Source organism: Electrophorus electricus, chromosome 2 (assembly GCF_013358815.1).
Source record: "Electrophorus electricus isolate fEleEle1 chromosome 2, fEleEle1.pri, whole genome shotgun sequence".
Taxonomy (NCBI): domain Eukaryota; kingdom Metazoa; phylum Chordata; class Actinopteri; order Gymnotiformes; family Gymnotidae; genus Electrophorus; species Electrophorus electricus.
This window is the reverse complement of record NC_049536.1, coordinates 4,510,389-4,522,448: the sequence shown is the minus strand read 5'-3', so window position 1 is coordinate 4,522,448 and position 12,060 is coordinate 4,510,389. Positions and strand designations below refer to the sequence as shown.

Genomic DNA, 12,060 nt, shown 5'->3' with positions numbered 1-12,060 from the left:
GCCGCCCTATGCGAACGGAACGAAAACCAATCCTGAGAGTGCTGTGTGTGTGTGTTTGGTGGGGGGATGTGTGACCTTGTCTCCAAGGTCAGGGTAAGTGATGTAATAAAGGGGACTGAGGAAAGCCAATAGAAAGCAAAGCTCGTAATTTTGTTCACGCTGACGCTGATCTGCGTGCCTTTGAATTTAGAGCTTAGAACACTGTTTCACTGAAAGGAGAGAGAGCGCGCGCGAGAGAGAAAAAAAAGACATCATTACTCGTATGCGTCTGTCAGTATAACATATCTGTAAATTTCTGCAGGGCAAACAGGGAGAGGAATTCTGAGCTGGGGCTGGAGTCCACCTGTGGGCTAGACCACAGCTCTACCTGTGGGCTGTATGAATTAATTTCATTAAACAAAGAACTCCACACATATCCCCCCCCCCCCCAGTCATCCCTCCATGGCACAAGACAAGAAAGCTGCTAATTGCCTGCTTTGTGCGAGGACGTGATGAGCATACAGGTCTGTGCTTGTGTCTGTGTGTGTGTGTGAGAACATCTTGTGTAAGATTGTGTAAATGTCTACATAATGAGATGTGAAATGTTAGGGATTTAGATAATGGTCTTGTTTGTTTGTGTGGGCCTGAGTGCACCACCATGGCACAACATCCCATTCATCTTTGGGGCGTGTGTTTGCGTGAGTGGGTCGGTGTGTGTGTTAAGGGAGCGTTTCAGGCCATCAGGGGGGCAGGCTCTACTCTGTGCTCCCTGAATTGAAGCTTGTGATTATTTGGTGCAGAGACACCTGGACACTACTGGGCCTGATCGAGACTTTTCACCCTGAGAGCAACAGAAAGCAAGTATTCAATAGAGACCAACACACATACAAACACTCACTCACACAAATATACATGCACACTAAAATAGCACGAGAGAGAGAGAGAGAAAGAGAAAGACAGGCACAGACATTAATAAATCACTCGTTGTCTTACCTTGGACGAGCCTCAAGGTCCATCTGAAAAACGGGGAAATAGAGTGAGGTGAGATCGAACGCAACACAACCAATAAAACAGAGAAAGTGCATATCACAGGAGCCCAAATGAAAAGTTGCTTTCAGATTCAATCACCCTGCAGGTCTCCATCATGCTGCCACCTATAAATCACCTCTGGCTGTGATCAGCAGACAGACAGGTGGAAGGTGCCAGACACAGACAGCGGCGCAACAGTTTGCGGAACACAGCCGTGCGCCGGAAAAGGAGGGCCGGTCTGGGTTTGTCTAGACTCATTAGTCTGACCGTGAGGACCTGCTGCTTATGAGTCGGCCCAAACGCAGGCCCTCCCAGCCGCACACGCGGGTCCGGGTACGCGGTCTGCCACGTTAACTAAACAGGGGCCGGGGGGACGTCAGGAGATCTGAGTTCTCCGAAGGTAACTTTAGTTGATTTGGTTTGACAGCTGCAGCTACAAATTTGCACGCATAAGATGTATAAGAGGGTTGAGGAGGGGGTTGGGGGAGAGAAAGAAGGACCGAAAGGCGTGAGAGAACCAGATGGCAAAACGGGCCAATCAAAGAGCGCTGGAGAAAACGGAGGTAGAGCGAGAGGGGGGAGAGAGTGAAAGAGAAGCTTCTCTCTCTTTAATTAGAAGAAAGGGCATCGCAATAATGAGATAAGACCGCCTGAGCGATTGCGCCTGGCCGTCTTCATCAGCGGGCTGAGCAGTGGTATGGCGAGCTCTCTGGGCTGGAATCAGTCCTTAATAAGGCTTTACCGCTCAAACCGACACAGCTCAGGGCAGGAAGGGATGCGTTACAGCAGCGCCGCTGACCCAGAGGGGGCGTGTCCGCATAGTAGCCGGGCTCTCCTACTGACCTCCACACTCGCCTGAGATCAGTGGTCTGTCGACAGCCCGTGGTAGAGGGGAGCGCAGCCCACTCACTCAGGTCGGCGGACAGACTAGAGAGGGCGGGTGTGGACGTGCGATGGTGGGCGAGGAGAGGCGGACTACGTGAATAAGGACGAGCCTTATTTAGGGACGCGCTGGTCATGCCCGCAGAGACATGGTATGGGTATGGTGTAATGGTTACACGTGTTTGTATGCAGTTGTCCTTTTGTGAGTGTATAATGTAGTGTGGTTCTACTGATGTATGAAACAAATCTTTGGTTATGGCTGGCCCCAGTCTGGTTGTAAACGCAGTGCGTGAGACGCTAGCAGCTGGGCGCGCAGCGTCCACTGCAAAACGAAGGCCCATGGAATAACGCTCGCGTGTGGATGTCGCTGCAGTAATGGCATCAAACTAAACAACACGTTAGTCCACTCCGCTGCTACGCTGGTCGTATTTCCTGTGTGTGTCACTTTCAGCGTGACGAAGACGTCAGCTCATTGCACTGCAGGTGCAGATCAGTTCATTTGTGTGAATTGCACCATTTGTGGTGAAGCGTGCGATTTAAGGTAGTGCTCAAAAAACAAATAAATCTATGAAGTTTCATTTATAGCATTTGCCAAACCCTTTGCTAATTTCTTTTTATCATTTTCATCAGCCATCACAATATGTATCTTCTTGCGAACAGAAGCCAAACACAAACCCCAATAACCTGGGCACAACAGGCAAAAATGGCTGACAACGTCATTTACACCGTGTTCCTAAAGCAATTAGGTCACTCCTTTCCTCCTGAAGAATGTCATTTCTGCTTTTTATGGCCTCACATTTAACATTCAATGCAGCGTTCAGTTCTTTCTGAACAACGGGTCTGTGAGCACGAGGGAGTGTATTGGAGTTTATCTAAAAACTCCAGACACTGAACTCATTTATAGAAATGAACGTGTTTAAGTGTGTGTAAGTGCCTGTTTGTGTGCATCTGCCTCACCAGGAGTTGCTAAGTCATGATGTGTATTCCTTGCAGGGAATAAACTTAGAACCTTTCAACATTCAATTGCAGTGGTAATTAACCTGGTCTCAGGAAAAGCCATTTCTCAGGCCTCAAAGCAATTCTTATGCCTCGGTCTAAGGAGACCACACATGCTGAGACAGAGACGCACGCGCATGCGCACACGCACACATTTAATTTCTCTCTCACTGCTACCACTGAGAACATTGTGTCTATCTGAGCGGTCTCCAATAGGCTGGAGCGGACCTTTCAATTTTGCAGTAAAACCAATAAAATGCTAATTAAATGTTTGTTCTTTGCTCATCATAGGGTGTGTTCATATGAATCTAAGCAGGTAGGAATAACTATGTATCCATGTTTATTTGTGTGTGTGAGAGAGAACGTGTGTGTTTAAACTTATATAAGTGTTTAAAGCTGTAGCTTTATGTGAGAGGAGAAACAGACATTGCCTGAGGTATCACACACACACACACACACACACACACACACACACACACACACACACACACACACACACACACTCTCTCTGTGGTCAACCCTGCTGCCTTCTGCACAGCCCCTCATAATTGCCCTCCTTTAACAGAGTTTGTGCACATGTCCCAGATACCTACATCACTAGCCTTCATTAGCCAACCCCGCCCCCTTCAGCTTTGACCCAATAGTGTTCACAGCCTCGTATGCCTGAAGACTTTCAAAACACACCGTCCTCGCAGGGATATTACAGCGCATGCTCAGGACGCCCCGCTCCGATTGGAAACAGCGTGTAGCGAAATGTTTTCTTTTGAAAGTTTAACGACTGGGAAGAGATTAGACGTTAAGCTTCTCTTTTGACAGCATCAGGCGCAGACGGTGAAGAAGCCTTTAAATATTGCATTTGATTTGATATAAATATTCATTCCTAGATTGACTGTTGGCCATGTGAATGGGTGCTCACCGGGGGGAGGGGCTCCAGAGGAGGCGGGAGAGGTGGGCGTGGCTGGCCGGCGAGCATCGGTGCCAGGGCGGCAGGGGCGAGCCCATTGCGCTCGGCCCCGTCCAGCTCACCCAGCTGCTGGGTGATGGAGTCCATCTCCTCCTGCAGGCGCTCCGTGTGCACGCTGATCTCGGCGATCTTTTCGGCGGCCTGCGCCGTCAAGAAGGCCTCCTTGAGGTCCACCAGGTGGAGCACGCGCCACTCCTCCAGGCGCACGAGCCTATGGAGCTCATCAAACTGCTGGTTCACGTAGTGCTCCAGCTCAGCTGGGCTCGCCTGGGGGCGCAGAGGGTGGGGGGCACAGGTGAACGAGCGAAAGGAGTGGGGGACGGGCACACGTGGAGGCATGCAAGGGGGACGAGAGGAAGGCGAAGTGAGAGAGAGAGAGATGCAATATAAAATCCAGAAAAGAAAGAGTTGTGAGAGTTTGTAAGAAAAGCGGAAGAGGCAAGTTCGGTCACACAGACATGATAAATGAGGCACGATGATCTAATTTTGGGCTCCTGGTAAAAATGGCAGAATGAAATGTGAAGAGCTGCGAGATGACTAATGTATGCGAAGAATATGACAGAAACAGACACCAAAGAATAAAGGGGATATGAAAGCACGTCTTGCAGCGAGGAGACAGATTGGGCCAAAGAACCTAAGGTCTCAAACTCAGCTTTCTCTCCAACTGCTTTTCTCCAAGTTCTCCAACTCCATTGTTCCCTTTCCCTAGTTGGCATAGTGAGGTTATTCACAGGCTGTCTGAGAACGTTTGCTTTACATCTCCTGCACCAGATGTTCAGGCTTCAGGATAACAGAAGTACTTCCAGAACTGCATTTAAATCCACTCAAATCTTCTTCTTTAGGACTACTTATTAGAAAGCACTCTTCCATGAAGATCTCACCACGACACATTTCTCCAAAAGCCATACTGCATTATAATAACATCCCTACTTGCAGTTCTAACTCTTTCATGCTAGCTCACATGCGGCCATGCTCCGAGTCCTGAACAAACAGGAAAGCAGGTTGCCATTTTCTCATCCACTCTCCATTTCAGAACTCAGAATCAAAGATCTGCCTTCCCCTGGGCCGAAGGACGTCGAGCTGAGCGTCAGTGCGGTCAGCGACAGCTCAACCCCTTCCCAGCCCTGAACATCAGCAGAGAAACTCAGAGAGAGTCTCTGGTGTCCAGCACTGACCTAGGACCAGGCGGGGGATTCAGGGACCAATCAGTGCTCGTCCCAGCCCAGATTGCATAGACGTGGGCCGGTAGGCCACGTTTCCCCTCTGTCATCCCAGCCTGACCCAAGACCAGCTCAACACGAGAAAATGAAAATAACCTGATCTCAGATCAGAGTGAAAAGGTAATTTTTTTTATTTGACCCTGGGGGAAACCTGTGCTCATGGGAATTGATGGAGAAACCAAGAGAGGAAGACCAGTTACCCATTAGGGTATCAGCTCAGAAACCCTGAGTTTAGTGTGACCCTCAGTTTAGCGAGACAGAGAGAGAGAGAGAGAGAGAGAGAGAGGAGAGAGAGAGAGAGAGAGAGAGAGGGAGGGAGGGAGATGAGGGGCAGTAGGAGGACAAAAACAAAAGGAAGAGGTGGTGTGGTGAATGTGGAAAAGAGAGAACCATTCTGCCTGCCTCTCTCTCTCGTTCACTGTCTGTTGCGTCTGTCATTGACTTAAGCCTGTCCTTGAGCCAGCTGGAGGGCACATCATTCCATTTCCCTCTCCCCACTGATCTGGATCTCAAACAATTACCAGCCCATGGACCATGCCCAGTGGCACACAGGTCAAACGCTCCCCACGTGCCTCTCTCTCTCCCGCCAGCTTCCTTTTGCCCCCCGACGACATCACGACGACGATGTCCACTGATCGGCCTTCCGGAGCAGCGCACGCGGAGGACAAGCTCTAATCAACGACGTGGAAACGCCACCTGCTTCCTCAGTGCCGCTGCAGGAATCATCCCGTTAACTCCACAAACGGAGCGGCATCGCTGAGCCAAACTGGAGGGAAGAGAGGCAATCGTGAACATGGCATGAGCTCTCAGGACCACCCAGGACCAGCGCACGGCCGTGGCGTGTGAAGGATGGTTCAGTGTCCAGTGTCAGCAGCTACAAAGAGCCATCGATAGGAGGAACGCATTAGCAGCGCATTAAAAGCAAATGGCTTTGATCCGTTTGTCACCCTCGACCAGAGTAATGGCACTCTTCTAAATGAGCTTTTTCAGGACAAATCTGCATGGCTTTCTACCTCCATTATTAGTGCATCTCTGTGGTCACAATCAGATGATCAAAAATGACACATTAACTTGAGGGGGGGGAGGGAGAGTGAGAGATTTTTAATTTAATTTATTTTTTCTCCCCAAGCAAAAATGTGAATGGGGAAGCAGAATTTATGAATGACTGCTAACATAATGACTTCAGTTCCTGAGTCCTACATGTATCTGTAGCATAATGGCACCTGAAGAAACTATGAGGCAACACTACACAAGCTAATTAAATGAGAGTTCTGCAGAGGGTGAGCTGAGACAGACTATGACAGACAGGGATCACTAAAATCCACAAGCAGTCACTTGCTCACTTCCTATTGCAATGTTAAGGCTCCAGCAGACTTTATGGTGCTATAACAGAAAAGTTAAGCAGACTGGGAATGCAGGTTGTTCTGCTTATTATCGAGTCTGTGGTTTCCAGAAAGGGAGGGAGAGACAGAGGAAGAGTGTTGGGGGGGCGCTTAGTGCACAGCTCCCCCACAATAACATTATGCCCTATAAAATTACACATACATACATACATATATATATATATATATATATATATATATATATAAAAACACTACAGAGTCCTGTTGGAATATATTAATCTAAACTGGCAGACATGGAGCTTCTACATGACATCTAAGGCAGGGCACATAAGTAAACAAGCGGACTAATGAGTCAACAATCTGTGCTCCTTCACCCCTAAAGCCCAACATTAGCAGCCCCAGTGCTAGAGCTGCAGATTCCCCATAAGGCATCTGGCATGTCTCACTAGGCTGCCTCACTGTCGATTTCAGACAGCACTGGCAGCCACTAATGCAAATCAGACGAGTTCTGAAATTCCCATGGTAGTCATTCATAATTGGAGTAGGCAGCCAGTTCTTAGCTCCTCCCACACACAGACCACCCACCCTGGTCGCAACGCTGAGGTGAACGGGCCAGGAATAGGCCAGATTAAAGAAACACTGGGCCATGCCCTCATATGTTCTGTGGTATTGGGAAATTAGAGCGAGAGCGAGAGAGAGAGAGAGCGAGAGAGAGAGAGAGCGAGAGAGAGAGAGAGAGAGAGAGAGAGAGAGAGAGAGAGAGAGATGTAGGAGGAAAAGTCTAAGGCGAAATAGCAAAAAAAAAAAAAAAAAAAAAAAAAAAAAAAGGTCCCGGAAGGCCGTGGGCCAGAACTGATATTTAATCAAGTTAATACACAACATGGCCGAGGTGAGCAGCCCCCATTAAAGGACAGGTTCCCTGGTTTTCAGCATGTACCTTATTAGAATGGCGTTTCATCATTTAGAATCACAGCAAAGCATTTCGCCGCAAGAAATATACTGCTTGTGTTCAGTTTGGCACTAGGCTTAAAAACCTTCCAATAGGCAACTCATTTAAGCCTTCAGAAATGCAGATAAAACTAATTGTCTTCGCATATTTTATGTTTATTCAGGACATGATTTGAATAGAAGCTGGCATTAATATCGCATTGAATTTTTGGAACTACCTGCAATGGCCACAGTATATCCTCAATATCACAGATAAAGTCAATAAAACCTGACAGGAAACATGGATTGCAATTTATTTTTCATAGACCATCTAAAGATATGTGGTTTTTCCACTGTGAAAGCATATATACTGGCCCGCTAGAGTGTGTAAACCCAGTGAGAACCAGCGGGGCAGTTGTGTGTCTCAGACCTGCAGCTGGTAAAGTGGGCAAGTGTGCACGATTATACACGATGGCAAACAGGATGAGGTTAAATATGGTGTGGCTTGAATGAACACGTACCTCCCCTGTTGTGATACTGCCTTTTTACACAGTGTTCAAATGAATCTTGAGCATTTAAATAACTTACTTTCGCTGCCCTCCAGTGTGTTGTGATGTGATGGGATAACTTACATAATGTGATACAAGGGGTATGCCAGGCTAATCTAGGACTTCACTTTCAGGGAGCAGAGATAATGTCTCTCTTCCAAATTGACCCAAGGTTTTTGGGTTTTTTTGAGCAGATATTTTGCAGTATTGGTCTGGCCTGGAAGTCTGAGATGGGTCTTGATCTACAGGATGTCTCAAAAGTAAGAGAACACCCATATAAAACAAAAATGATTTGGCAGATGATGAGCCAGTTTTAGACACAAGCTATCGGGAAAGAGGGAAACTGTTAGGCCATGTGAACAACATGGCAGCCATCTTGAACTCATTTACAGCATTTAGCTGAAGCTTTTATCCAGTGACTTACAATTATGACTGAACACAAACTGAGCAATTGAGGGTTAATTGAGGGTTGCCAACAGTGACAACCTAGTGGTGGTGGGGCTTGAACTGGCAACCTTCTGATTACTAGTCCAGTACCTTAACCACCCACACATCAAATTGGTAGAGAAGTCCGCCATAAAAACAGCGGTGTATTTAATGTCAACGTAAGTGTGTTCACTCGTGTGAAAACAGTGATTTTTCTTCTGTACAGGCACGGTATGAAGGATTGCAATTATCCCAAGCAGAACGTGTAGAGCTCATCCTCATTTATGGAGAATGAAGCACGTGTTATTGAAGAAGATTTCGACCAATGCTACCCAATAGGTCTCCTATTGCAAAACCATTGTAGTTGGTGTTTCCTTACTTTCGAGACATCCTGTAAGGATGGTATATCCTAAGAAGAATACTCTACTCCATATATAACATTCAGACATTAAATATTTGGTCAAACAAAAAAAATGAATAGAAGTCACTGTAACCCACTTACATCTGGACTTGTCCATTTGGTCTTGATTTTCTCTGCCATTTCTTGAGTACATGCTAGCAGATCTATACCCTCTTTACTCTGTGAAAGAGAGAGAGAGAGATTTTAGTTCACAGTATATTCACACTTGTCTATAGATATTCTACAATCATCTATCCCAATCCATGTTATTGATTAGGTTTTAGGGGCTATTCATGTTGGATTTTTCGTTTAATGGATGGGATGCAACCACGGTAACTGGTAGTGGTTCTAAAAATAAAATGTCTTCTATTAACTAAAAGGTGCATTAGTCAAGATTCAAGAAACACCACCTCTAGTTTTTAAGTAGATGAACACAACATGGAAACCATTTTGTTTTCTGCCTTACATTCCCACCCATGAACAGAACGCAAGCCTCTATGAACAGTGTTCAGCAAGAGTTCAGTTACCAGTTTTCTAGTGTGAGCAAAGCTGTCATGACTTTACTTTCCAGCGATGAGGTAAGCTGTTTATTAAGAATATTTCATTATTTAACATGCCACTATCAAAAGTGAACTACTTAGAACTGATTTATCCCACTTGGCAAATTATAATGACACAGCATCACCTTTCCCCCGGAGACACTTATTGTCTAATGTTAGCCAAGCAATCTCTTCTTGGTGCAGACCCTTTCAAAGTTTGTAATGCCCATGTTTGTGCAGCATCATTGTGCCAGGATAAAAGTGGAATGTTCTGACACGTATGCATATAATATATTAACATATTATCGTGCGCACGTCATAAATGCATCAGGGCCTCCCATCTTTAGGTAGTCCCTCCCTTTCTCTCTCTCCCTCTCTCTCTGTATGCAAGTCTGTTACTCAGCCAGTTGAGCGCATTATACATATCGTGCTTACATATCTGTCCAGGAGGGAAGTCATTAACTCTGCACCCAACTACATCCCCTACACCACAAACACGTGGCAATGCAGGACACCAACCAGATTCCGCCATGTTTCCTTAACCAAACAGACGGGAACGGGGTGGAGGAACAGCTCAGCAAGTGACTGACAGGAAGTCAATGTTAACAAAATAAGATTCCGTCCCAGGCACCAAATACAAACCTGCTGATGCCATAATTCTTTTTTTACTTTCTACATATTTAGATTTATTTGAATTAGTAAGATGAAGGAGAAAATGTAACATACATTTTCTATAAACATAAGATGTGTGATTAAGCTATACTGTTTATTTTTATTTATTTATTTATTTATTTATTTATTTATTATTTTTTTTTAAAAAAAGTAAACAAATGCCCCATGCAAATGTATTTCACCCCGGCAAAGTTCTTCAGTCCTAAAACTATCAGTGTGCATGGGCTGTGCCTCACCGTGTGTGTGTTTGTTGACGTGTGTGTTCTCGGTACTCCCCTCAGCTCCCACTCACCTTCTGCCACCTGTAAGCCTCCCTGAGCGTGATGATCTCATGCTCCCTATGCTCACCCTGCACTGCACACACCACGCACACGATCTTCTCGTCCTGTTTGCAGTAGAGTGAGCCCTCCTGCCCGTGTTCCTTACACCTCAGCCTCTCCACCGTCACCGTGTCCCTCTTCCCCAGCTCCGACCCGCACGGACGCTCCGCCTCCTCCAGCTTTCCGTCTCCGGTCGCGGCAGCCCCGGAGTCTCCCGCCTCGCTTGCGGGCTCGTCGGGGCGGGCGGGGGCATCCGCTTGCGGACCTGGCAGGCGGTAGGGGTGGAGCTGATGTCGGGTGGCACGCTCGTGCTCGTCGGCGTGGGCGGGGCAGAAGGCAAAGCGGCAAGGCGGGCACACGCGCGCGGCAGGCAGAGCTTCGTCCGGTTCGCAGGCGTCACAGGTTCCATCCATCTGGGGCAGACCATCCTCATCCTCACGGCCAGCCTGGCATGCTCCAGGAGGGTTCATAGCAGAAGCGGGCGGAGGAAGGTAACACTGGGTGGAGACGGGAAGTCGCGAGCCTAGAGGCGGATGAAGGGCAGTGTAAAAATAGCACCAGCTCAGGGCCTACCGCATCCACACATGGAACTAGTATAGCATAGCTTCACTTTCCTCAGTTGTGCTGGGACTCGTGTGCTAAATCACTCTCTCACTTGAACACCCCCCCCCCCAAACACACGCACAAACTGAAATTGTAAACAAAGACCTGCAGCTGTCCCAGTGTAGCCTAGAGACAAACACACACCACTACTCACATTTAAACCGTGAGCACACTGAAAAAGACACACCAAGAACACACACACATTCTCACTGAGAGAACTGACATGAGCTTCAGCCAAAGTCAGAGATTCCAGCCCCTCCTCCAGGAGTCTGGCAGCAGTTCCTGACCCTCCTCGCTCGCTCTCGTCCGACATTCCTCTCCATCCTGCTCTTCGCCCCCACTGCAGGACGGCATCGAGGCAGCGAGAACTTCCTGCTTCATCCGCCTATTCGCACAGCAGGATGTGGACATCCCCACTTCCAGTACAGTCTTTCGCACACATGCACACTTACTCTGACAGGCTGAACCCTCAGTACCAGCCTGCAGCACGCAAATGCTCTGGGCCTCACACACTGCATACAAACAGAAAGCAAACACACACACACACACACACACACACACACACTCACCGTGCTTTCTCCCCTTCCTTCCTGCTGGCCTGCGAGGAGCTTTAATCCCCTCTCTCTCCCCTCTTGCCACAGAGCAGTAGTCCAGCAGAGCTGCAGCTAGCACTTCCCTAGCACTGCTCACCTCTCCTCCTCCTCTGCCCTCATCTACTTTCCCTTTCAAGCCGAGCTCGGCTCACTCCACTTCCTCGTTTTGTAGCTTCCTGTTTCTGCAGCTGGAGGATCTGTTTTAACAACACACGCACGCACGCGCACCCGCGCGCGGATACGCGCGAGCACACAGCGCGAGGGAGAGAATTGCTGGGGGAGGGAAGCTGCCAGCAAAACGAAGAGCCTTTGAGGTAGAAAGAAGATCCACAGTAATCCCACCGACTGGCCATTAACCGCGAATAAGCCGCGTCTGCTTTTGACGTTTGACAATATCGTCTCATCGTGCAGTCCAGGGAAAACATTTCGGCTATTAAAAAACAACGCCTAATGTGTTCTTGTTTTTGTCTTTCTTTCTTTTCATATTGATCGCAGTTCAGCCCTGATGGGTCTGTCATGTGTGACTTGTGCAGAGATCAACGCTACACAAAGAAGCCATGGATTTAGAGGGCCCAGTCCCCTGGGAAACTAAAGGAGGGTCTTCTACTCAGGCCATTAC

The 12,060-nt window shown here is 47.7% G+C and overlaps 1 protein-coding gene across 5 annotated transcripts in view; it reads right to left on the bottom strand.

Moving 5' to 3' along the window:
• The window catches only part of trim44 (tripartite motif containing 44), a 38,279-nt gene extending 26,613 nt beyond the window's left edge, over positions 1-11,666 (bottom strand). For 2 of the 5 annotated variants that reach the window (XR_004775756.1, XM_027029101.2), the window contains exons 1-5: positions 11,418-11,665; positions 10,218-10,768; positions 8,817-8,894; positions 3,803-4,117; positions 973-995 (exon numbers count right to left, since the gene is read on the bottom strand). Coding sequence is in view for 3 of the 5 variants with exons in the window: in XM_027029101.2 (XP_026884902.2) it covers positions 973-995; positions 3,803-4,117; positions 8,817-8,894; positions 10,218-10,715 (914 nt within the window). In the remaining 2 variants the exon portion in view is untranslated. Of the gene's footprint in view, positions 1-972; positions 996-3,802; positions 4,118-8,816; positions 8,895-10,217; positions 10,769-11,071; positions 11,318-11,411 lie in introns of those variants that run through there. The other 3 variants (XR_004775757.1, XM_035523784.1, XM_027029102.2) reach the window with 3 other exon arrangements.
• Between the last annotated feature and the right edge of the window lie 394 nt (positions 11,667-12,060).